This window comes from Panthera uncia, chromosome C2, assembly GCF_023721935.1.
Source record: "Panthera uncia isolate 11264 chromosome C2, Puncia_PCG_1.0, whole genome shotgun sequence".
Classification (NCBI taxonomy): Eukaryota; Metazoa; Chordata; class Mammalia; order Carnivora; family Felidae; genus Panthera; species Panthera uncia.
The window spans coordinates 101,518,927-101,545,828 of NC_064810.1; the positions used below are offsets into that span (position 1 = coordinate 101,518,927).

At 39.9% G+C, this 26,902-nt stretch overlaps 1 protein-coding gene across 12 annotated transcripts; it reads left to right on the plus strand.

The window, feature by feature from the left end:
* Positions 1-427: 427 nt before the first annotated feature.
* Positions 428-26,294, plus strand: B3GALNT1 (beta-1,3-N-acetylgalactosaminyltransferase 1 (globoside blood group)). Of its 12 annotated transcripts, none has more exons than XM_049628610.1 (7): positions 428-574; positions 2,060-2,155; positions 3,825-3,952; positions 4,631-4,726; positions 18,487-18,550; positions 21,372-21,467; positions 24,734-26,294. In XM_049628610.1, the coding sequence occupies exon 7, from the start codon at positions 24,768-24,770 to the stop codon at positions 25,761-25,763; it is 996 nt and encodes a 331-aa protein (XP_049484567.1). In that variant the 5' UTR covers positions 428-574; positions 2,060-2,155; positions 3,825-3,952; positions 4,631-4,726; positions 18,487-18,550; positions 21,372-21,467; positions 24,734-24,767; the 3' UTR covers positions 25,764-26,294. The 12 variants fall into 12 exon arrangements, with proteins under 12 accessions (XP_049484567.1, XP_049484563.1, XP_049484564.1 ...); XM_049628606.1 differs by lacking the exon at positions 3,825-3,952 and adding an exon at positions 19,604-19,822; XM_049628607.1 differs by lacking the exon at positions 3,825-3,952 and adding an exon at positions 24,240-24,306.
* The last annotated feature ends 608 nt before the right edge of the window (positions 26,295-26,902 follow it).

The window sequence follows — 26,902 nt, forward strand, 5'->3', positions numbered from 1 at the left end:
ACTTCCCGGGACTCGTATGCATACACCAGACCACTGTAACCCCGTGGTGTCCCCACCCTTCATTCTCCATCGATTCTAGAAGGAGAACACACTTTTCTTCTGAGATTAAAGAACTCCCCAAGGTTTCTTCTTTTCCTTAATAGCGCTGTGCGGACTTGAACAAGTAAATCCCTCCAGAACTGCTTGAGGCTGGGAATTTATGCCGCTCGTAAACAAGGCAAAATCCTTGCCAGAGATCCGCCGCGGCCCACCCCCTGCCCGCGTCCAATGTAAAAGGCATACCTAACAGCGGCGTGCTCGGAACGCAGCGTGATGGCTAGGTGCGACAGAGCCCACACCCAGGGAGTGCGTAGAGCTGCAGGCCGGGTGGGGCCCAGCTCGCTGGGGCTCAGGGCCCGCGCGTGCGTGCGAGCGAGCGAGCGAGCGAGCGAGCAAGGGACTCCCGGGCCTCGGCGCGTGGTCTGCGCGCGCCCGGCCGTGCGTGCGGCTGCGGGAGGCTGCGTGTGCGCGCGGGGCGGCAGCATCGGCCGCCCGCCCGCCCGTGTCGGAGCAGGGTTAGCGCCGCGCTCGGGAGGTGAGTGCCGGGCCGGGTCCCGTGTGGCGATCGGAAGCCTTGGAGACCCCAGTGCTGGGTGGCGGGCTCGGCCCTGGGATTCGCTTCTCCTGGAACGGCAGTTGCGGGCCCCGCGAGGCCAGGAGACGGGCAGGGCGGTGCCGCCCACTCCGGCCCTCTCGCGGAGCGCGGCCGGGGTTGCGCGGGAGCAGCCGCGTCCTGGGGCTCCGGCCACTGCAAAGAGCGGCTGCCGGATCCCGTTCGCCTGGGGAAGAAGGGGCCTGGCGGGGCCGTGGGCGACACTGAGGGGCGGTGGGACGTGTAGCGGGCCCAGGCCGCGGCCGCAAGGAGCACTCTGCCCTGCCTGCTCTGCCCTAGGGCGCAGCCCCCGGATCTCCGTCTCTCTGGGCCTCTCTGGCGACCAAGTCGGGGAGCAGCCCGGGGAGCATTGGCCGCGGCGGCGAGGGACAGGACGCGGAGACGCCGACTTGTGTCTCAGTGTCGGTGGATTTCCCGGCAGGCCCGGGACGAACGCATTCCCAAGGCGCTGGGGAAGGGCCTGGGAATCGAATTATGAAATGCGGGAGCGTTCTTCTTCATGGGGAGGGTTTGCGAGGAAGCTCGACCTAAGGAGGAGAATGGGCGAATTGGGCAGAGAGAAAAGGAAATCCCGAGGAGCTAGGGCACGCGATTTATAGGAGGCGATCTTAACGGGCATACAGGCATTTTAAAAGAAATCTGAGGTATGCAATGGAGTCTCACTTTTCCAAGCAGTAAGGAATGATGCCAGCAGCAAGCACGCGTTGCATTCCTATTTCCTTCTCTTCCACTCCTCATTGCTGGACTAGGAGGGAGATTTGCAAGGCCGAGATGGTTTTCTTTTACTCTGTGTTTTGCAAATAGTACCAGCGTTTACAAGGTGGCTGCCTCGTTAGGGAAAGCTACATCCGAGGAATAAATTACCAAACCGTATCTTTTTTTTTTTTTCCTGTTTTCAGAGGTAAGCAAGATTTGATTTGAGTTGGCAGTCATCAAGTGGGGACAAGTTTGTATTTTAGCTTTCCCCAGGCGTCTTCTTAGAAGGATGTAGGGAGCCGATTTTGTGCTCTCAGAATGTGTTGATGTCTGATCAAAGCGCATCTGAATTTGTATCAATCTAGAGAAGGCAGCTGTTTATTAAGAGATAAGAGTCTAAGACGTTTTTTTCTCCTAGACTAGAAGGTTCATTCAAATGAATGGTCAGTGAGTAATTCTGGTCGTGAAAGTAAAGCCTGTTATCAAAACAGTGGCCAAATATTATTCCAGATCGGATGCATGAAGTGATTTGAGAGCAAGGAAGAAGAGAGGATCAAAGCTTTTCCAAAAAGGAAGAGAATGCCAAAACAGTGTATGATAATTTGCTCCTGTAATAGTTTGCTAGGTATAGAACACTGATTTTAGATGTCGAATTGCCCAGTGTTGTTGAATTATGACTTAGATATATTCCTTTTCTGTTCTTTTGCTCAGTAGTTCACAGCAAATGTTTTAATTAAAGCATGGAATATGGAAATCAGCAGAAAAACTAAAAAAGCTAGTGCTTTAGTCTCATCTGAAATTCTGTGGGTAAGTTCATCTTACTTTAATTTAGAAATTATCCTAATTGGTTAAAATTGACTGTAATAGTCTCCTTTACAACATTTCAAGGATCATTTACACAGCTACAAGTTCTTTTGTATATTCTAGTATATTTTTTCCCCTGAAGGATTTGAGGAATTGTAAGAGTTAAACTTTACTAAACCATTTTGGATGATACATATATTTCTAAAAAATTGGATTATTATTAAAATACTTGATATGTCAGGAAAATTTAGCTATATAAACCTAATTTGGTGGCCATATTCAAGTTCAGACTCAACTCTTTATTCCTAAGAAAATACTCCAGTGGATACTTTTTCTTTTTATCCGTTAAAATGATTTGCCTTCTGTCTGTGCCCAGTCCGCAGGTCTGTTCTTTCCACTGTTGGGTGATATGAGTAGACTCCCATTTGAGGAAGTGCCTTTATCCCATTCACAGCTGTATAACGTCCAGGCCAAATATGCTTTCCTCTTGCAGTTCTAACAGTTATTGCTCATCCCTGCTCACTGTGTGGTAACCACACTATATACAGCTTCATAAATGAGGTCAAATGTGGGAGGTCAAACAGAATGCTTTTAAATGGCCTTGCACAGCAGATGCATTCAAAAGTTGCAGTTCATTTAACAGCCTGTCTTTGGTAAATATCTCTTATGGGACTATGAACAATGGTTTTGTTTCAGTGAAAAGTTGGCCATTATAAATACTGATTTGCTTTTGGCACTAGAGCTTTTGGTACATTGTGAATTAGATGAGAGGGGAAGGTGAGGATATGCACAGGAGACCTGGTGATTGGTAGGAGGCTCCTCTAGGTGAGGGGGGAGATAAAGCCACAGAACATCTTAAGGATGAGGCCCTGAAAGGCTGCAGGATGGAAGATTTGGCTAGGGAGATAACTTGGACCCCTTGAAGCTCTGAGAAATTAAGGAATAAAACTCAGAAAGCTAGAATACATTATTAATTTTTCATTCTATGTGTTTCTGACCTGGAATTAGCCAGGAAACCAAGCCTTTTGGTGTCTCTGTATAGCATCCATAGCCTAGGGTAGTACTTCTCAGCCCTGCCTACCCCTCTGGGAATCGTGTCATGTGGGGAATATGTTACCAGCACTAGGACCCCCTTTTAAGTTGCGAGACCCTTTGGGGTAATGAGGAAACATAGAGACGAAGGATCTTAGGAGACTGAGATTTTCTTGATGTTCTAAGGTATGCCAGTTCATGCCAAGAACACTTCCAGACCAACAGCCTGATTGGTAAATAAAGTTTTAATGAAGCACAGCCACACCTATTTGTTTAATATTGTCTGTGGCACCATTTTTGCTAGAAAGGCAGAATCAAGTGTCTGGGATAGACCATATGGCCCATGAAGAAAACATTTGCTATCTGGCCTTTTATTAAAAAAAAAAAAAAAATTGCCCACTCTTGGGCTAGAACATAGATGTCTGCTAAACTCCCAGGCTGTGCATTTTGAACAGCTTTTTAAAGTTAGCATAAAGAAGCACTATATTTGGCTCCTATTTTGGTAACAGACTTTGTTTTCAAGGATGGAGATAGCCACTTTCTGAGAGGAAAAATTATATTATAATTTTTCTATATATTAGAATTCTCTCTCAATTCTTATCTCTAATGTTAAATAGTTCCTTTCTCTAAACTGATGTAGGGTCTATAATTTGTGCTCTTCTCGAGCATCTGCACATTCTGAGAGTGCAAACTCAGCTCTCTGCCCTGGACCCTGACCACACATTTGGAGACATTTCAGCTGGGAGGTCGCCCTCCCATCTTCTCAAGGTGGGCTTTACTGATAATGTTCATTCTGAAACTTGGAGTCACAAACCTTCCTCCATGCTCTGCATTGCGTCAGCAACCTGAAGGCAAGACAGGTGTCTTCCCCATTGCATCCCCAACCTTTAAAACAGATCTGGCTGGGGCGCCTGGGTGGCTCAGTCGGTTAAGCAGCTGACTTCGGCTCAGGTCATGATCTCGCGGTCCGTGGGTTCGAGCCCCGCGTCAGGCTCTGTGCTGACAGCTCAGAGGCTGGAGCCTGTTTCAGATTCTGTGTCTCCCTCTCTCTGACCCTCCCCCGTTCATGCTCTCTCTCTGTCTCAAAAATAAATAAACATTAAAAAAATTAAAAAAAAAATAAAAATAAAACAGATCTGGCATACCGACTGACTGACTGACTGAATGAATGAATGAATGAATGAAAGAAGAAACAAATGAACGAAGGACATTCAAATTACTAAGGGAAAGGTAATGAGTGACTTAGCCTGACAGACAAGAATGACAAAGGTATGTAATATTCTTAATCTGGGGCAACAATGAGAAGAAATATTAACTAGAGCAGCTTCCCCTATCCCCTTCCTCCAATGGGTAAAGCTGTTTATATCAAAACAGACAGGAAGCCCAGCTTTCAAGTCAGCCTTCCTGCTGTTCTGCCTCACTTGTGTGGTCTTTGTTCTGCTCCAGTTTTCCTAGGTTCTCTCCAGACCGAGTCATCTTGTTGCCTCTTTTCACGAGCTCTGTCACGTGGCTCTTTCAGACTGCCCACCCCTGGGTGCAGAGGTACGTCCATTTTTGCTGTGTTTGGCTCTTTGGGTCAGTACTGTATTCTCACAGCCCAGCATGAGCCCAAGAAGTATATGTTGAACAAATGATTGCCTGTGGAAAACACACTAGCCATGATGGATCAGCCAGTTTTGAAACCGACTAGGCACTGTCATTGGGCTCACTTTTCCTTTTTTTTTTTTCCGGAAAGACCTTTCAGTGCCCTGCCCACTTGAGAGAAACTTCATTCTTGCATGCTATGTAAGGCTTCCCTTGATCTTCGAGTGGAGGAACCCTTTTGGGTTCCAGTGTTTACCAAAGCTAATGTTTACCAAAGCTCAGCAATTTATTCAGGGTTATCTGGAGTATAAACTTATTAACATTCTTGCCAGAAGTTCCTCCATTTCTGAAAAGTATACTTGAAGAGAAGACTAGTTGGAAATTTATAAGTTCATGGGTTAGCTTTGACAGCTCTTTATCCCTGACAAAGATCAGAGATGCTGCACTACGTGGAAGAAAGTATGAAGATGCCAGGCCACCGAGATGAAAACAAATTAGAAAGGATGCATTGTGGTGTAGTGGTTTCAGAGCCCACTTAGGGGATGAGGACACCCGCATTCCCAGCCCTGCTTGCTGGCTGTGAGACCCTGACTAACCATCAGGTCTCCAAATCACAGTCTCCTCAACTGGAAAAGAAGTGCTGCAGTAGTAGGGCCTACGTCCTAGATAGTTTTAATCAATAAATGGTGGAAATACGGAAAGTAGTTAGTCCAGCACCAGGACCAAGCAGGGGCTGTTGCTAAAATTATGGAGAGAGGGCAATGTGAAGAAAATGGATAAAGTAGAAAGCAAGTTTTTTTCTTTTTTTTTTATATTTATTTATTTATTTATTTATTTTTAATATATGAAATTTATTGTCAAATTGGTTTCCATACAACACCCAGTGCTCATCCCAAAAGTTGCCCTCTTCAATACCCATCACCCACCCTCCCCTCCCTCCCACCCCCCATCAACCCCCATCAGCAAATAAAATTTGACTCTCTACTATATGCCCAGCTGTGCTTTGGAGTGAGAGGGAGAAATGTAAGCTTTATCAAATATGCATAATCCTTAAAGTAGATCGATGCCACTTGAATATTTCACACCTCAGTTTGAAAACGTTAATGAGTTTTGTAGTTCTCCAGCTGCCAGAAGTACCTGTTGTAGGACTTCTGACAGTTCCAATCATTCCCAGGTATAGGAAGATTAGGGGGCAGGAGGAAGGCCACGGGAGAGGGGAGCATGTGTGGAAGAGGAACTAAAAAAGTTTGCATTTGGCGTGTGGATCGCTACTGCTAGTTCCTGTGGGCTTATATGCTCATGGGAGCAAAACATTGGGAACTTTAAGATGTTAGAGGAAACCTCATCTTTGGACTCTAAAAGGAAGCTTACTGGGGCTCCTGGCTGGCTCAGTCGGTAGAGCATGTGACTCTTGATCTCAGGGTTGTGCATTCAAGCCCCACATTGGGTGGGGAGCCTACTAAAAAAGAAAAAAAAGAAAGCTTACTGATCTGAAGGGAGAATGTGGATAAACTAGGATTTATTTACATGTTTACATGTGCTAGAGACCATGTGGTGTTACATAAGAGACACTGGGAGCTAGCTGCATGGTTTGTAAATGGAACAAATGTAAGTAAGCAAATTAAGTTAGAGGAGCACATAGTGGACCTTAATGATAACAGTGGTACTCTCTACTTAGTTCTTACTGTGTCCCAGCCCGGTCCTAAATGTTCAACATGTATTATTTCAAGAAACGGAGTTTCTGATTCGCTGGAATCAGATGGGGTGAGGCCCAAGGCTAACAAGCTCCTAGGCAGTGCCCGGGTACTATAGTCTGAATAGTGAGATCTAGAGCAGCAACATTGGAATCACCTGGAAAAGGTTTCACAATACTGCCACCTAAACCTCACCACCCTTTGTAACTCTCATTTAGTCATTAGTTTGGGGTATATACCCTGGCTTCCAGAGCTTTTCAGGTTCTCCAAGAGATTATAATATGCAGCAAAGTTTAAGAATCACTGGATTCAGAAAGAAAAGGGAAGAGAGAGGTAATGGTCAGACAGCACTGGTTGTGTTTGTTTCTAATGATAATCAGAGGAGGTCAGAATGGTAGAGTTTTATATTGCTTTGTTTATGAATTAATATGTTCAGTTTGACCAGGTACCAGAAGGGAAGTTTTCCTCACGATGTGTATTGATATGTGTGTCTCCCTCTTTATTTTTAATTTAAAAATTTTTTGTTTAAGTTTATTTATTTTGAGAGAGAAACAGAGCACATGAGCAGGGGAGGGACAGAGAGAGGGAGAGAGAGAGAGACTTCCAAGCAGGCTCCGTGCTGAACTTGAACTCATGAACTATTAAAATCATGACCTGATGGGGAGCCTGAGTGGCTCAGTCAGCTGGGCATCGGACTTGGGCTCAGGTTATGATCTCATAGTCTGTGAGTTCGAGCCCTGCATTGGGCTCTGTGTTGACAGCTCAGAGCCTAGAGCCTGCTTCAGATTCTGTCTTCCTTTCTCTCTATCCCTCCCCCACTTGTGCTCTGTCTCTCTCCAAAATAAATAAACATTAAAAAAAAAAAAAAAAATGTGACCTGAGCTGAAGTCAAGAGCTGAATGCTTAACTGACTGAGCCACCCAGGCGCCCCGTGGTTCTCTCTCTTTATAAGAAATAGGACATGAGTGATGTGTGTAATTATGAATTGCATTAAACTCAATGTGCACAGGACCTTGTTTAGGCTACCAGGACTTCCACCTTTTGTAGTACTGTTTTGTATGTGGAAAAAGAGTCATAATGTTGCCCAATTGGCAGTAATTGTAATTATCTTTAATGATACCACATATTTTCTCCTTGGATGACCCTAAATCTAGTATGCATGGGCTTAGAATTTTATTGAAATGTGGTTTTTTGGTGATTTTGTTTGTTTTTGCATGTCTGGACCTGTTTTTTGTTTTTTGTTTTTAATGTTTATTCATTTTGAGAGTGAGAGATAGAGAGCAAGTGGGGGAGGGCAGAGAGAGAAGGAGACAGAATCCCAAGCAGGCTCTGCATCTATCAGCACAGAGCCTGATACAGGGCTTGAACTCATGAACCATGAGTGAGATTATGACCTGAGCCGAAAACAAGAGTCAGATGCTTAACCACTTAACCAATGCCCCTCATGTCTGTACCTTTAAAAAAAAATTTTATTTTAACATTTGTTCATTTTTGAGAGACAGAGACAGAGCATGAGTAGGAGTGGGGCAGAGAGAGAGGGAGACACAGAATCTGAAGCAGGCTCCAGGCTCTGAGCTGTCAGCAGAGTCCGACACGAGGCTCGAACCCACCAACCGTGGGCGCTTAACCAACCAAGCCACCCAGGCGCCCCATGTCTGTACTTTTTTAAGTGAACATGATCAGAATCAGTGCAGCCTATTAGAAGAAGGCTTTGTTTCAGAAGAAAGCCGAAGAAAAGTAAGCATACTCTAACAGATTCAGGAGTTTACTTTTGGATTCAATTTATTCTTGGGGATATTTTGTTAATAAATGAAAGGGGTAAAAGCACATTACCAGACCATTTGCACAGCATTCAGATACCCACCTAGTACCTACTGTGTGCTAGGCTCTAGGGATGTGGCAGTGAACAAGATGTACAAGGCCTTTCCCCTCACAAACCTCAGATTCTTGAAGGGAAGACAATAAACAAATAATAGACAGAAAATCTCAGGTGGTTTGATTGCCTACAGGAGAATAAAGAGGGGTGTGATAGAAAGTAGGGGCAGGGGAACCACTTGAGATAAGGGGTCAGGGAGGGACTCTCCTAAGTGACATTTTGCTGGGATCCAAAGCAGGAGAAGGAGCCAGACTTTTCAAGAACCAGTTTTTGCGTTAGAGAAACAGCAAGTGAAGACTCTCTGAGGGAGGGAAAATTTGAAAGTGTCAGGGCTCAGAACTGAAGCCACTGTGACTGAAATAGGGATAGGAGGAGGCGTGGCCACAGACGAGATGTATTCCTGAGAGACAGACTGGATAGATAGATCTTCTTCAAAAAATATGAACCTTGCTGTCCTTAAGCTCTCACTGTCTTTGTGCTTTGTTTTTGTATGGACAGCTCTCTAATGAACATATACTTGTGATTAGAAAAGTTTTATATGTTTTTTTAAAAAATTGAATTTGCTTTTCCTTTGTAGAATATAACCAACATTTTTGTACCCCAGGAAAGAATTTCAGGTTATTTTGGCTTAAATAATGGTACCATTGCAGTAATTCTTTGTTCTGTTTCTCTGGAGTCCTTGCATTTGGACTGATCCCTCCACCCACCCTGTCAGCCCCCCAGTTTATTTTCTAGTGCCCAGCATATTTGTGATGCCAAATAAGAAGGTCCGTATCTGCATGAATTATTAGTTGCCATTTGTTACTATTGTTAATAACTCATATTTCAGGTTTTGAGGGTGAGCATCCTGAGTCTTTCTGTGTAAAGATGGTAAGGTTGTGATGCTGCTTTACTGTGTTTAATCAAGGTTTGGTGGTAGTGAGAAATTAAAACCATTCAGAGTGATTCTGGTCAATAGAGATGTGGCAGACTCCCTGGCATAGGAAGGGTGGTGCCAAGAACGTGATATCTGGGGGCGCCTGGGTGGCTCAGTCGGTTGAGCGTCCGACTTCGGCTCAGGTTATGGCCTCACGGTTCATGAGTTCGAGCCCCACGTTGGGCTTTGTGCTGACAGCTCAGAGCCTGGAGCCTGCTTCGGATTCTGTGTCTCCCTGTCTCTCTGCCCCTCCCTTGCTTGCGCTCTCTCTCTCTCAAAAATAAATCTACACTAAAAATTAAAAATAAAAGAATGTGAGATTTGGAGTCCTGCTTGATTTTGTCCCTACCACCTACGAGCCCGTGACTTTGGGCAAGTTATTGACTCTCCCTGAGCCTCAGTTTCCTCACCTATTCAATGCAAACAGTAAAGGTTTCAGAGCACCTTTATTTGTGGACTGTCTTGAAGGTCCCGTGAGTTAGTGCCTGAGAACAGTTCCTGGTGCTCTCGCCACGGCTGGGCACCTAGGGCCAGCATGTCTTGTAGACATGATTGCACACAGTCACTGATTGACAAAATGATTGGATTGCCAAGCTGTTTTAACTTTTTTTTTTTTTAAGTATAACATGCAAGAAGAAAGTATACTAATTAGGAGATGAATTATCACAGTGAACACACCTGTAAGCACCATCTAGGTCAAGAAATAGAACATGGCCGGAACCCCATAAAGTCCCCCCAGGGCCCTACCAATTATACTTCCTTCCTGTCTCCAGAGGTTATCAGTGCCCTAATTCTGACACCTTAGATTGCTCTTGCCTGCTTTTCGGTTTTGTGTAAATGGAATCATAGTATCTATTCTTTATGTGTCTGGCTTCTTTAACTCTACATTATATTTGAGAGACTCTAAAATGTCACATGAGGTTATAGTTTGTTCATTTCTGTTTTGTGGAAGGTGCTGTTACATAAATTTGTTTCTTCCACCATGGTTGTTTCCAGGTTGGAGTTATCATGGATGGTGTGCTGTTATGAATCTTCTGGAACATATTTTGGTGTCCCAATGTACTTGTTGAGTGTTCTTCCTAGGACTGGAGTTGCTACATCATAGGATACATGTATATTCAGCTTTAGTGAATAACACTAAAAAGTTTTCCAAAAACACTGAACCATTTTGTAGAATTTTTTTAACTCCAAACTACTGCTCGATTCACCAAAATTAGTTTATTAATTCAGTGAATACAAAGATGGGCTAGGACAAGATTTTTCCAAAAGGTAGAGTTCAATCCTGCCAGAGACTGAAAATTAAAATAGGTTCTTCAGATAGATTTGAGAAACATTGCATGATATATCCTCTTCTCAGAGAATGTATATTAGCATATTAAAAGCTGAGAAGCCCTCCATTAAAAAATACCAGTTTACATTCATTTGAATTATTTTGGCAGGGCGGGGAGGGGTGGATTTCCACAGAGCTCTTTTGAGGGCTCTGTAACACTTGGGGATAAGACATAGATGCATCCATCTTTGGTGCCAGAAAGTTCTGGTATTAATAACTGAGGAGAAGAAATCTGCATCTCAGTTCTTCTGCTCTCTTCTAAAACATTGGATGCAACCAACCTCTTATTTATTTCTGGAAGTTTTCTGGGCTTTTCTATTACTTGTAATGTTTCTTCAGCTTTTATGTATCAACCACCAAATCGACCCGTAATTATTTGTGGTCACTGGTGCAGCAGCATCGTGCTGGGCTTGTGGGATAGAGAAGATGGTTTGCTTGGGGTAAATTATTTAAAATCTAGTTGGTGAATGCATGTTTACTTAATATGATCATAAGTTTACCTTTTATCAAATGGAAATTGTTTTAAAATTATAAATGTAAGTTCTTTACAGTGATATATGATATTATTTAAGAAGTCAGTAATAAAATAATAGTGTATTTCCTTGTTGGGCCTTTTTATATTTTTCTGCTCATCGGTGTTTTAGGTTCTTTCTGCCCCTCTCCTGGGACATGGGATTTAGAACAGTGTCAGAGCTCACAAAACTCATTCTTGTGCTAAGAGAGCGTCTGCCCTGTGCTCCCGCTGTCTGGGTATGAGCCAGTCCTAAGTCTCAGACCAGGCCAGCTTGATTTCTGTGACATCATAGTGTGTCCACATTTATCCACATACCCGAGTGTCACTTTAACTTCAGAAACCACTGACTTTGCTGACTGAATAGTCCATATTGTCCACGTAAACCTCACAGTAACTGCATCGGTATTGTGGTGCTTGGTTTTAGCTGAAAAAAAAAAAAAAAAGACTTTTTTGAAAAGTTAAGTAACTTCCTCAAAGTCACACACAACCATTAAGTATTACAGCCAAGATTTAGGGTAAGCCATTTAAGTCCAGGCATTTTTGTTATGCTTTTTTCCTGTTTTGATAGGTTTAAAATACAAAGAAAACTAAAAATAGAAGAGAATACTTGTATTTCAATCATCCTGAATTAACAAATGCTAATTAATACTTTATAGTATTTGTGGCGAGTCTTCTCTTTCCCCTTTTCACTACACAACCCTTTTATTCTTCCACAGTGACACCCACACTGGTGAGTGTGGAAGCTTTTCCTGCAGTTTCTTTAAAAAATAGTTTTAGGGGCACCTGGGCTCACGGTTTGTGGGATCGAGCCCCTGCATCGGGCCCCATGCTAACAGTGCAGAGCCTGCTTGGGATTCTCTCTCTTTTCCTTTCTCTTTGCCCCGCCCCTGCTCGTTTTCTCACTCTTAAAATAAATAAACTTAAAAAAATAGTTTTGTGCGCATAGCTGCTTTTTAAAGCTCTCTTGCTTTTGTGCGGTTTAAAACTATATAAATTGTATTATATATGCATTTAATTTTTCAACTTGTATATTTTACTCAGCATTTTATTTTTTAATACTCTCGAAATTGATATTCTGTGTATAAATCCGATTCACTTCTTTTTAACTGTCTTCTAGGATTCCATTGGAAGACAGTAGCAGGTTTTATTTACTTATTATCTTATGGATAGAGATTTAAGTTGCTTCAGATTATCTGTTTTCATAACCCCATAGTAAACATGCTTGTACAGGTCTCCATGCATGTACACATATGAGAGTTTTTCAAGGATGTAGTCCCAGGAAAGGAAAGTCTGGTTTTCAGTTCTCTAGATGCAACCAAGTTGCTTATCTGCCACAGTGGGCTTGTACTTCAACCCTCAGTGTATGACAAATATCATTCACTCCAATACGTGATTAATAGTAAACTTTTTTATGTTTTCAGATGGGTTAAAAACTTGGTATCTGACTTTAATTTGCCTTTCCCTGGTCACTAGTGAGACTGACCCTCTTTTCATGTTTATCGGCATGTAATTGGAAGTTCTGAATTCCTCTTCTGTGAACTTATTCACACGTTACCCATTTTCCTTTTGATTTGTAAGCTTTATATAAACTTTATACAAATGAAAATTAATAACAGATTATTACAACTATATACTATCTAACAAATATAGTGCAAGGATTCTGGATACCAGCCCTTTGTTTTATTTGTTGTAAATATCTTCTCTGAGTCTGTGGCTCACATTTTAACTTGTCTTGTCCTATAAACTTTATATTCTAAGGTTACCCAGTGTATTTCTCCTGTCTTTTATGGGATATGCTTTTTGTAATTTGTTCACAAAGGCCTCTGCCACACAGAGGTTCACAAATATATTCTGTATTTTTCTGTAATCATTTTAGTTTTGCTTTTTAAAATTCTTTTACCCACCTGGAACTTTATTTTGAAAATAAATATGAATATAGTTTTTTCTTTCCACATTTATTCTGAAACCATTTGTTGAATCTTTCCCCCACTGGTTTGTGAGGCAGCCTCTGCCATTTTTCAAGTCCCTGTGTATGGGTACGTCTGCTAAGTCCCTGCGTATGGATACATCAGCTTTGGTCTTAGTGCTGCTCAGCTATTTCATCTGTTGGTCTGCCATTCTGTTTTCATAACTATAGCTCTGAGATAGGATTTAATAACAGCCAGCCCACCACCATCCCACCTTCATTCTTTGTTTTCAAAATTGTATTGGTTGTTCCAAATCAAGAAATTTTCATCATAATGTTATGTATTTATTGATTAATTTGGAGACGTGGACTCTTTTGAGTCTTTAGAATCTTCTTATCCTTGAACACATTATCTCTCTCGTTTACTCACATCTTTTTGGGGTTTTTTTGTATTCTTCAGAAAAGTATTTTACTTTTCTACATTAGGGTCCTGCACATTTTTTGTTAGCTTTGTTTGACACTGTAGTTTTTGTTGCTGTTGTGGTTTTCCTTAGACTTTTTTTTAAATGATAGAAATCTTTTTTAAACTTTTTTTTATCTTATAGAGATAGCACCAGCAGGGAAGAGGGGTGGGGGGGGGGGAGAGAGAGAGAGAGAGAGAGAGAATGAGAATCTCAAGCAGGCTCCACACTAAGCGGGATACGGGCTGGATCCCACAAACCCAGGATCATGACCTGAGCTGAAATCAAGAGTCGGGTGCTTAACCAACTGAGCCACCCAAGCGCCCCTAGATTTTTGTTGTTTTTCAGTGTTTTTGGTATATATGTGAGCTCATATCCAACATCTTGGTACACCTGTCAGTTCTTACAAGTTGTCTTTTTCCTCTTGAGTTTTCTTTGTAGATGATTACATAATAATGAAAATAATGGCAGGTTTCTTTTTCTCTTCTTTAACAGTTTTTACATCTTACTTCCTCTTGTTTTAGTGGACACTGACACGCACTAAAAAAACACTGTTTTCCTGACTTTGGTAGAAATATTTCTAAAGTTTATCCTTAAGTTTGCTACAGTTTCTCTAACAGGTTAGACTCTTCCCTTCTGTTCCTAATGTTTGTTTTTTTAATAATTGTCTTTTTTGGGTTTTTGTTTTTCATTGTTTTCTGCTTTATCTTTATTATCCCTTCTGTTTTCTTGTTTATGTAATAACATTGGAATTATTTTTTTTAACTTCTTGAGCTAAGTACTCAGCTTATTTATTTTCAATCTTTTTAAAAAAATATATTACCTACTATGCTTGAAAGTCTTCATACTGTATCAATTCTAGTTATGTGACATATTCTGGTAAGGCAAAGGTATTGGGATGAAAAACAGATCAGTGGTTGCCTGGGAGTTCAGGGAAAGCTTGATTAAGGGACACTAGTAGAATTTTTGTTATGATGGAATTGTTTCATATCTTGATCGTGCTGGTGGTTACAGGTACAGAAGAGTAAAATAAAAAGGGTGAATTTTACTGTATGTGAGTTATATATCAGTTAAAAAATCAAGTGGATACAAAACAATGTGTATAAAGTAATTCTACTTTTAAAAATGTATATTATTTTAAAAGGTTGTTAGTTTTCTGTAAGGACTACTTTAGTTACATCCAGTGTGTTTTTATACGTAGCACTGTGTTTAAAAAATTTTTTTTTAATTTTTTTTTAATCTTTATTTATTTTTGAGAGAGAGACAGAGTGTGAGCAGGGTAGGAGCAGAATCCAAAGCAGGCTCTAGGCCCCGAGCTGTCAGCACAGAACCCGACACAGGGTTTGAGCTCCTGAACCGTGAGATCATGACCTGTGCCGAAGTCAGATGCTCAACTGACTGAGCCACCCAGGCGCCCCTAAAGTTTTTTCTTAATGTTTTATTCTACTTTTTGAGAGACAGAGAGAGACAGATTGTGAGCAGGGGAGGGGCAGAGAGAGAGAGGGAGACACAGAATCCAAAGCAGGCTCCAGGCTCTGAGCTGTCAACACAGAGCCTGACGTGAGGCCCGAACCCACAGATGTGGAATCATGACCTGAGCTGAAGTTGGACGCTCAACCAACTGAGCCACCCAGGTGCCCCTTATCTGTGGCACTTCAAAATGGGGAGGAAATTTTTTTTATTTTCATTGTTTTGAATTTTAATGTATTCATGTGTTTTAAAAATCAAAATAATACAAAAACTATGTAACTTACAAAGTAATATTACTGAGTAATATTTTTTAAGTAATACACCAAAGTAATATAAAAAAGGGATGCTCTCACTCCTTCTCTCATCCACCCCATTTCTCCCTGCCCACTGTGTCTTTTCATTGTTTTTCTCATACACATACAAATACATATTTTTTATTTCCTCTTCCTTTTGACACAAAAGTTGGCACACTGTAGACATTGTTCTATATCTTCTCCACTTAATATATTGTACAAATCTTTAATGTCAGTAACATCTGTATAGTATTCCATTGTGTGGATGTTTCATTGTTTATGTAAGTAATCCCTCATTAATGATCCCTTGGGTTATTTCCAAATATTTGCTATTATAATGTTGTACCTAATAACAATAAAATGTCTTAACATTTTAGACATAGACAGCTGTGTCTAAAATAAATTCCAGGAACAAATTTACTGAGAAAAGAGTAAATGTATTTGTCATTTGTATACGTATGTCCAAATTGCACTCCATTGAGATGTTATGGTTTTCTACTCCACCATACATGAATGAGAGAGAGAATATGTTTTCCTCTCTTTAGTTTTTATTACTAAAATATTTTATTTCTTTATTTTTTTAATATTATTTTTAATTCTTTTTCAAGTTTATTTAAGAGAAAAAGAAAGAGGCAGAGAGACGAAGAGAGAGAATCAGAGAGGCAGGCTCTGTGCCATCAGTGCAGAGCCCAATGAAGGGCTCAAACCCACAAACCATGAGATCACAACCCAAGCTGAAATCAAGACTTGGATGCTCAACCGACTCAGCCACCCAGGAACCCCATTATTGAAATATTTTAAAGTGAATACAGCTATCTTGGCTTTCTACTCCTAAATATATACTCTTAAAAATAGGAAAAGGTTTTTTAATTTTACATTATTTTTAACAGCTTTATTGGGATATGACTTACATACCCATAAATTATTTAACTGTACAATTCAGTGATTTTTACTAAATTCACAGTTCTGCAACCATGACCCAATCAAATTTTAAAGTATTTCCTTTACCCCAAAAAGATTCTTTATCTCCATTTGCAACCAGTTGCTGGTGCCACCGCTGGGCAACCACTAACCTGTCTATAGATGTGCCTTTCATGTTTCATATTAATGGAGTCATATATATATATATGGTCTTTTGTGTTGATCTTCTTTTACTTAAGACTCATGTTTTTCAGGTTCATCCACATCCTGAATTCTTAAAACTGGTATTTGTTACAGCCTGTATCAGTGCTTTGTTTCTTTTTGTAGCTGAGTAGCATCATTATGTAGAAATACCACATTTGTTTATCCAGGAACATTTTCTTTTGTAGCCAGCTAACATTATCACACCTAAATAGATTAGTAATCCTCCTGGCATCACCTGATATCTATGTTGTATTCAGATTTCTCCAGGATCCGGTCCAGGACCATACATTTGCAATTGGTGTGTCCTTAAACCTCTTTTAACCTACAGCCATCCCCTTTTTCATGGTTCTGACCGGCTGAAGACACCATGCTGGTTGACAGTCCCAGTTCCTTGATTTCTTTGAGTGTTTCCTGTGGTGTTCCTTAGCTTGTTCTTCTATCCTGTATTCATGTAAATTTTGATTAGATTCCAGTTAAACATTTTTGGTTAGGATTCATCAGAGACAATGTTGTGACTTTACAGCGTAGCTCACTAGGAGATAAATAGCATGAAATTGTGCCATCATTCTGCTAAGATTGATGATTAGCACTCTGATTCCTCCAATGTAAATTTTACATTGTTTTAGTCCTTGTAAGTAAAAGGCAGTCTTTGGAGGGTTACTTGGGTACCTTATTAATCTTTCCTTTGATGATTAAAACGCTGATTGATCATCATTGCCCGAATCAATAGTTTCATGAGAGGTTGCAAAATGATAGCTTTCTTCTGTCATTCTACCTGCAGTTATAACTGGCATTTTTCTATAAAGAGGACTTTTTCCTCTTCAGTTGTAACATTTGTCCCCCTGAACTATAGATCATTGTTTAAAGCAGAAAAAAAATGCTTGGCTTCTTCCCCCGTACCCCTGCAAACCAATAGATTTCAGTTAAGTGGTTGATGTAATAGTGCCTTTACAATTTCCAATATGATATTCTCTTTAAATTTATGGATTAAACAGAAACTATGTGTAAGGGTGTTGAGTTTCCAAACAGGTTTTTTTTGTTTATGTGTTTTTCAAGTTGTGTTTTTGTCATAATTATATTGTGGTTAGATAATGTGGCCTCTGTTAAGTTGAGGTTTGTTTTGTGTTTTTTTTTTTTTTTCTCTGTAAGTAATCTCTACACCCAGTGTGGGGCCTGAACTCATGACCCTGAGATCAAGAGTCTCATGCTCAACAACTGAGGCAGCCAGGCGCCCCTGTTGAATTGAGTTTTGAAAGTTCTTGAGATGACTTATATAACCTAACATGAACAGTTTTTTAATGAATATTTCATGTGTTCTTGAAACAAATATTCCATTCTCTTAGATCAAGATTATTAATATTATTTGAAACACTTATATCCTTATTTTTTGCCTGCTTGATTTAGACAGATTTGTTCAAAATCTCCCATTAGGATTATATATGGGTGCCTGGGTGGCTCAGCCGGTTAAGCGTCCAACTTTGGCCCAGGTCATGATCTCACGGTTTGTAGGTTTGAGCCCATGTCAGGCTCTGTGCTGACAGCTCAGAGCCTGGAGCCTGCTTCAGATTTTGTCTCCCTCTCTCTCTGCCCCTCCCCCACTCATGGTCTGTCTCTGTCTCTCAAAAACAAACATTAAAAAAAAATTTTTTTTTAAATCTCCCATTAGGATTATAGATTTTTTCCATTTGTACTTAGGCTTTTCCGAGTTTGCTTTATATATTTTTGAGGCTATGTTTTATGTTGATATAGTTTCATAACTGTTAAATTATCTTGTTGCATGGCTCCTTTTATCAGTAACAAAATTTTATCCCTTTTAAATGCTGTTCATTTAAAATATGTGACATGAGGGGGCCTGGAAGCTCAATTGGTTAATCGTCCGACTTCGGCTCAGGTTATGATCTCATGATTCATAAGTTCGAGCCCCACATCAGGCTCTCTGCTGTCAGTGCAGAGCCTGCTTCAGGTCTTCTGCCCCCCTTGCTTTGCCCCTCCCCCCTCTCCAAAATGAACATTTAAAAATGAATAAATATAATATGTGACATTAATAATTAACTACAGCAGCCTTCTGATTGACATTGTCATGATACGGTTTTTATTTACTAATTTTAAAACTTTTATGTTGTTTTGTTTTAGGCATGCATCTTATAGGCAGTATAATGGCAGAATTTTAAGCCACGTTGAGAATCTCTTTCAGGAGGTAGGTTTATATTTACTCTGACAGTACATTTATATTTACTTCTGATATCTTTTGTGTTTTCTATTTGCCTTGCATTTTCTCTGCTTTTTTCTTCTTCTCTATTGGTAGCTTGCTTTGTTTCTTTTATTTCTCAGTGTGGAAGATACGTATTCCATATCTGTTCTTTCAATAGTCACTCTCAAGGTTAATAATGTACATTCTTAAATGATTTTTTTTGTAAAATGTTAAAGTTTATCACTCCTTGTTCCTCTTGAATTAGGTAAGAATATTAACATATTTTAATTTTTCACATATTTTAAGTCTTTTTACAGCAACCATGTCATTTTTGTATAGTATTTCAGTTTCACTTTTTCTGACCACATTAAAAAAAATTGTATTCTTGTTCTTCTCTCATTTTGTTTTACAGTACCTGTACTTACTAGTTTTCACGGTCTTTTAATGGCCTCCTGGCTTACATCTGTTCCTTTCATGCCATTCCTTCCTCCTGAGTTCACTTTTCTCCATACTAAAACATATTCTGTTGATACTTCTCCCAGCTAGAGTTTGTGGACTTTGTAAGTCCTAGTCTGTTTGAAAGTATCTTTATTTCACTTTCAGTTCACTTGAAATCTCTAAAATTCATCTATAAAATAGGTACAGTAAAACCAGCTGGCCCACTGTATAGAGTTACTGGGGGAATACTAATAATACTTGCAAACACTTCATCAACTGTTTAAATATGTGTGTGTATACATAACATGATTATATGTAAAGTGCTATTATTGTAAGCTAATGTAAGTCCTGGTAGATTTATATTTAGAATTACTATATACTTAACCTTTTAAAATAATTCCTCACTATGTTGAGATAATATTTACTGAAATTAGAGAGGATAATACCTAATAGACATATCATGAATTGTACGTGGCTACACTTTGGGAGAAGAACCTGGGGTAAGATGAAACTCAGAATCCTGCCTGCTCGTTTAGGGTTACTACCATTCAGTTGAACTTTGAGGTATGCAAGCATAAAACTAAAAAAATTTTTTGACTTTGTTTTTATCTATGTACAAAGACAATACACAAATGGCATGGAAAATCTAAATGATACAAAAAGAAAAACGAAAGAAAGAAGAAGTCTTCCAGAAATCCCGCAGAATAGAAGCCATTGACATACTGAGACATATCCTTCTAGAAAATCTTGCTTAGCATATGTGACTATATGGGTTTAAGGACTTATACCACATAAGCAGTTTTGCGATTTTCATTTGCTATATATCAAGGGAAGATATAGGTAAGCTTCATCGCATATAATAAATAAATATATGCTGTTGTATGGATAGATCATAATTTTGTTTAACCAGTTCCCAATTGTGAGGCATTTAAAATCAAATTTTTCCATATTATAAATTACACACAGTTGCCTGCTTACTTCTTTAGGATAAATTGCTAGGTGGTAATTGCTTGGTTAAAGAGTATACACATTTAAAATTTTGATACGTGTTTTCAAATTTCCCTCCAGAGTGCATGAGAATACCTTTTCCCCCACACATACTGACTATTGTCATGTGGGTTTTTTTTTTCCTTTAATTTGCTGATTTGAGATTTTTGTCAATATTTCTGCTTCCTTGTAAGTTTGAACATCTGTTCTTATTGATCATTTGTAGTTCTCTTGAGAATTTCTCTTTCCGCCATTTATTCTCTTGTAGTGTTCATCTTGTACTTAATTTGTATGAACTTTTTTTTTTTCTTTGGGTTTACACATCTTTGTCATAAATCTCAGGTTGTTTTTTTTTTTCTCTCCAGTTTGTTTTTTAATCTTTCATCCTTGTGTTTTTTATTGTTGTTTGTTTTTTTAGTTTTTTGTTTGTTTTTTATTTTTATTTTGTTTTTGTTTTTGTTTTGCTTTTTAACCTTGTTCAAGAAATTTTTGAAATCTTTATTTGATCAAAATTTCCTTTATGGGTTCTAGATTGTTTCCCTATAGTTGAGTAATTGAAAAGTCTTCCCCATTTCAAAATTACTAAAATGTTCATCCATATTTTCTTTTAGTGCTTTTAAAGGCTCATTTTTCTTCCATTTGATCTTTAATTCATTGGAAAAAATTGTATATAAGGAAAAAATTTGTATGTATACAAAAAATTGTATACAATTGTATATAATTGTATATAAAAATTGTATAATTGTGTGTGTGTGTGTGTGTATATATATATATATATATATACACAATTGTATAAAATTTGTATATATAATTGTATATGTCAGTGACTCCCTGTCTTTTATATCCTGCTCTCATTTTCAAACTTGACTAGTAAAAGCCAGGATATGAGCCACTGAATCATGGCAGGAAGTGAGATGTGTCGCACTGTGTCTCTTCTCACTGTTTATTAATGTGCCTTGGGTTATTTGTCACTAGAGATGGAGGTTCAGAGGGGAAAGATGAATTTGGGAAGGGTTGCCTCCTGTGAATGCATACATGGAACACAGAATTAAAGAGAGGATACCAGCAGAGTGTCTCTTAGAAGTTTTATGTTTCACCTATTTTAGTGACCCCTGAGTTCTTTATCCAGGGAAGTAAAACTGGTATGGTGACCTAAGACACCAGCTGACCTGAGAATTTAGCTTATGTTTTAAGCCTTGAATACCAAGTGCTGTTTTCCATGATAAAGCCGTGAACTCTTGAGTTCTGTGGACTAATGGTAACTTTTTCAACTTTTTGTTTCAATATATGTTCCTAGTTCAGAAAGAAATTGGAGGAGGTGGGCGTGCTTCATTTACCATCTTTGATTTCTAATTCCCTGACCCATAAGTAAATGCGGTTACATTTTTTATATGTCTTACAGAAATTTCAAGCATTATTTTTGACTACTACATACTACTGACTGTTCGGTTGGTGAAATTGAAGATCTTTCACTCAGAAGAAATAAATCAAGAAGGAGGTAAGAAATAGAAATATATTTATGGCTTCAAAACATATTTTTCTTTAAATAGTAAGAACTCATAGAGATTATTTTTCCAGGATAACCCATTTGACAATAAAAATCAATTTAGAGAACACAGACAGGACACAAAGGCTGCCAAGGGTGGAACACAGCTGGGGACCAGACTCTATTTATTGAACACTTAATGGCCAGTGAAATGCTTTGCACATGTTGTCACCCTCCACTGTATTTGACATCTTTAGTGTAGAGATGTGGAAACTGAGGCTCCAAAAGGAAGAACATACCTGCTTGCCCTGTTTGTTAAAGGACAGAGCTGGGTTGTAGACTCTGGTCTCTCTGCCCTTAGAACCACCTGTGTTGTGGGTCCTTGAAAGACTTTTCCCTCTTTTTGGACTAGAGAATTCCTCTTCTCCTTGCTGCTGTTTTATTTTCTTTGTGGGCCCATAGCAGTAGACATCACAGCCACAGTCACATTGTCACATTTAAAAACCATGGCTTGGGGCGCCTGGGTGGCTCAGTCAGTTAAGCGGCCGACTTCAGCTCAGGTCATGATCTCGCGGTCTGTGAGTTCGAGCCCCGCGTCGGGCTCTGTGCTGACAGCTCAGAGCCTGGAACCTGTTTCAGATTCTGTGTCTCCCTCTCTCTGACCCTCCCCCATTCATGCTCTGTCTCCCTCTGTCTCAAAAATAAATAAATGTTAAAAAAAAAAATTTTTTTTAAAAACCATGGCTTATAGGAGCGCCTGCATGGCTCCATCAGTTAGGCGTCCGACTCTTGGTTTTGGCTCACAGTTCATCAGTTTGAGCCCCATGTCAGGCTCTGTGCTGACAGTGTGGAGCCTGCTTAGGATTTTGTCTCTCTCCGTCTTTCTGCACTTCTGCTTCTTGTTCTGTCTCTCTCCCTCTCTCTCTCAGAATAATAAACATATTTTTTTAAAAATACAGGGGCGCCTGGGTGGCTCAGTCGGTTAAGCGTCCGACTTCGGCTCAGGTCATGATCTCGCGGTTCGTGAGTTCAAGCCCCGCATCAGGCTCTGTGCTGATGGCTCAGAGCCTGGAGCCTGTTTCAGATTCTGTGTCTTCCTCTCTCTGTGACCCTCCCCCGTTCATGCTCTGTCTCTCTCTGTCTTAAAAATAAATAAACGTTAAAAAAAAATTTTTTTTAATACAAAAAAAAAAGAAAAGAAAGAAACATGGCCTATTGAATGCATGTGAGATAACTTTTGTAATAAGATTTGCTGCTTTGAGTTCTTCCCATTATTGAAGAGTAATGGGGCCTTCATTGCCCGTATATGATTGTAAATGCTGATCCTTACGCAGTATACTTTCCTTTTGTTAGTCTGAAATTTATTCCAGTGTGCTGATTTGTTAGAATGAGATGTAAAACTGCCATCTGACAAGTGTTGTAATAAACGTAAAAGTTGTCATTGGCTGAGGTGTAAATCAAGACCCCTAGGGTTGTGCATGCAGTGTCTAGTCGCAGATGAGGAGACAGTGTAGGAAGAAGTTCATTACTTCTATAATTCTTATTCTAGGTCTTTTCTGTTTCAGGTTTTTCCAGGAGCTGGCTGTGCAAGGCTAGTAAGGGGGAGAGAGGAAGACTGGGGTGGGATGGACAGACCTACCTTTTATCCTTTACACAAATGGAAATAGCATAACAAGTCTGTGTGCATTGCTCTCCTGCTGTAGGTCTGTGTCTGTCTTGCACTTTGACTATTGTAAGAAACACTTCGCCAACAAGGTCATAGACTACAAATGGAGGCGCAAGACACATATACATGAAACTGAACTGGAGAGTTTGTATTGTGTGACTTAAAATATAGAAAGCTCTAGAGAAAGGAGAGATTACTGACTGTGACCAGAACTAATCAGGGCAGGTAGGATATGGCCAAATAGGACAAGGAGTCTTGAGGTCCTGTCATTTTCATAGTATTAAGAGGCAGAAGAGCTGTGCATCCAAAGACCTAAGACTGACCCAAGGTAGAACCCTTGGGGGGCCAGCCTTCCCATATAATGACATTAACATATGACCTTCATAACAGATTCTGGGTTCCCAGGACCCCTCTTCCCAGAGCATGGGGGGTGAAAGGGCACCATTGGAACCTCCTCAGCCTGCCCCTCATGTTGTTCATCCATCCCTTACTCTGAAGTCCCTTAGCATTGATATAAACAGTCAGTGCCACCCTGTCCTTCCATGTTTACCTGTTGCCTAGGGGTCCCCTTCTCCCATCTCCTTCCTTTGGTCTTAGTGCCTGGTGTTGTCTGTGGGTGTGGAATGTCTAGGAAACACTTAGCACATGTTTGTCTTGATATCATGGTGCCCAGAAAGCCCTGTGGGATCCTGAATTGTGAACCAACCTCATCCTTGGGACCTAGCACAGAACTGAGGTGACACTGTCACTCCAGTCTGAATGCTGTAACATTACCGCTCTTCTCATCTCAGCTGGAGGGTCCATCCCATGATTCTGATCTGGCACAGGATTTCTGAATAGATTAGAATGGGAAACACATGAAAACTCATTTCTATGGACAGGCCTTTAATTTAAGCACTTGTTGTGCAGACTGAGCATGGAGTTCAGCCAGTGAGGTAAAAGGGGAGCTGGGACCTGTTTGGGGCAAGGAAAAAGCTATTTCACAGTCTTGACCATTTAAAAACTCTGGAGATGCTTACCCTGTTTGTGTCTAGAGGACTTGCCTTTCAGGTGAAGAGTCTCTGCTCCCATCTCATTTCACATGAATAATTGTAGCCACTGGGTTTTCCTTATTCCAGATTTGCTAGAATCCACATCTGATCACACAGCTGAGAAAGACCCTTGGTTTATTTGGACATGTTGCTGGTAATATCTCCTTGCATTAAATCCTTCACTTCTTTTTCCATAGTGGTGAAGAAGAAATGAGGCTTTTTTTTTAAATTGCAGATTTATTTTTTAACCCCCCCATTACTCATCTTTTTCTGTCCCTCTGGACATCCGGGACAAAATCATATTTCAACAATTATTTAAATAAAACAGGAAGTATTAATTTTCCCGAAGTAATGAAGGATATGTTTTTAATCTTGGTCTGGATGTAAAAAGCTAAAATGCCCTCTTGGTTTTTGGTGTCCCTTTGCTTATAGTTAAATGAAATGAACTAGGTTGGGGTCAGGGTTCTTGGTTTTGCTTGGGAGCTTTTGTTGTTCCAACTCTTTAAGTAGATAATCAGATATCATTTAATACTGTGTCTTGGGTGGTGGAGTACTAACCAGGTCTTTGATAAATCTTCCAGAACCTCAGGCTCGTGTGCTTCTGAGCTGCTGTGGATGGCCCTGGCTCTCTTGGCCACTCTTCCGAGTAGGATGTCACTGAGATCCCTCAAATGGAGCCTCCTGCTGCTATCCCTCCTGAGTTTTCTTGTGATGTGGTACCTCAGCCTGCCCCACTACAATGTGATAGAACGTGTAAACTGGATGTACTTCTATGAGTATGAGCCAATTTACAGACAAGACTTTCGCTTCACACTTCGAGAGCATTCAAACTGCTCTCATCAAAACCCTTTTCTTGTCATCCTGGTGACCTCACACCCTTCAGATGTGAAAGCCAGACAGGCCATTAGAGTTACTTGGGGTGAAAAAAAATCTTGGTGGGGATATGAGGTTCTTACATTTTTCTTACTAGGCCAGCCGGCCGAAAAGGAAGACAAAGTGTTAGCATTGTCCTTAGAGGATGAGCACATTCTTTATGGTGACATAATACGACAAGATTTTTTAGACACGTATAATAATCTGACCTTGAAAACAATTATGGCATTCAGGTGGGTAACTGAGTTTTGCCCCAATGCCAAGTACATCATGAAGACAGACACTGATGTTTTCATCAATACTGGCAACTTAGTGAAATATCTTTTAAGTGTAAACCATTCAGAGAAGTTTTTCACAGGTTATCCTCTAATCGATAATTATTCCTATAGAGGATTTTACCAAAAAGCCCATATTTCGTACCAAGAGTATCCCTTCAAGGTGTTTCCTCCCTACTGCAGTGGGTTGGGTTATATAATGTCCAGCGATTTGGTGCCAAGAATCTATGAAATGATGAGTCACGTAAAACCCATCAAGTTTGAAGATGTTTATGTTGGGATCTGTTTGAATTTATTAAACGTGGACATCCATATTCCAGAAGACACAAACCTTTTCTTTTTATATAGGATCCATTTGGATGTCTGTCAACTCAGACGTGTGATTGCAGCTCATGGCTTTTCTTCCAAGGAGATTATCACATTTTGGCAGGTTATGCTAAGGAATACCACATGCCATTATTAATTTGACAAAAGCCTAGAGAAAGACAGGATACTCTGTGGAAAGTATTAATATTACTGTAAAATGTCCAATGGAAAACTCATGGGAAGGTCACTGTGTTGAGTTACACTGAACTGAGACTCATGAAGAACGCACAGACTGGGGACTGGAGGGTCACACTTTGATTTACCTAGACCAAAACCAAGTCAGGCCCTTTAAAGGTGATTGTAAGAGGAATTAAACACCTTATAAAGGAATCGGGGATTTTTGTTAATAAAACGAATAGGGCCAAACTGTTTGAACGTGCCATTCTGTAGGCTAGAACTTGTTAAAAGGGTTTCATTGAATTATAAGCTCATTAGTCCATAACATCGAAGCAATGGGGAGCTCTACTCATTGAGCAGTCTAGTCTGTTAAGGGTTTTGTGTATATCTGACATGGATTACCAGTTTTTAAAAATACATAGTTCTTTGTAAAAAACTGAAGTTACACTGAACAAAATTTCATCCGTTTTGGTCATTCAGAAGGTACTTCAAGATGTTACAGCATTTCACAGTTATGAATTACTATTTAATATTACTTAGGACTTCCTGGTGTTTGAATGTTATGGTTGTTTCAGTACTGTATAAAGCAAATAGTGATTCACCCTTATCCATTTGAAGTTTTTCCCAGTTACCTCACTGATGAGCTTATTATTTCATAGCTCCATTAATGTAAAGACATTGGTAATTATCACATATCAGTAATCTCTTGGACTTTGATAAATATTTTACTGTGGTAATACAGAGAAGAATAAAAGCAAGAAGATCTGAATTTTTGTCTTGTTTTTAAAACTACAATCCCCAGTGTTTTTATGTCACTCCATCTGTCTCATTTTTCCACCTGGAAATTGGGAATAATATAGAATGCCAGGGAGCATGTTTCCTTTTGGAAAGGATTCTGAAGGCAAAAAAGAAAAGAAGGACCCTGATGGCCAGAATACTATGAATATTATTCTTATCTGCTCCACATGCGTTCTCATTAACAATCAATTTGAAAATAAAGAGGGAAAAAAGAAAAAAAAGTGCTGCTGCTTTTGTTACTAGTTTCACATCAAAAGGAAAGCCCCAAAATATGGTCTGAGATCCTATCTGAATTCCATGTTGTGTAGAAGCACATTTCTT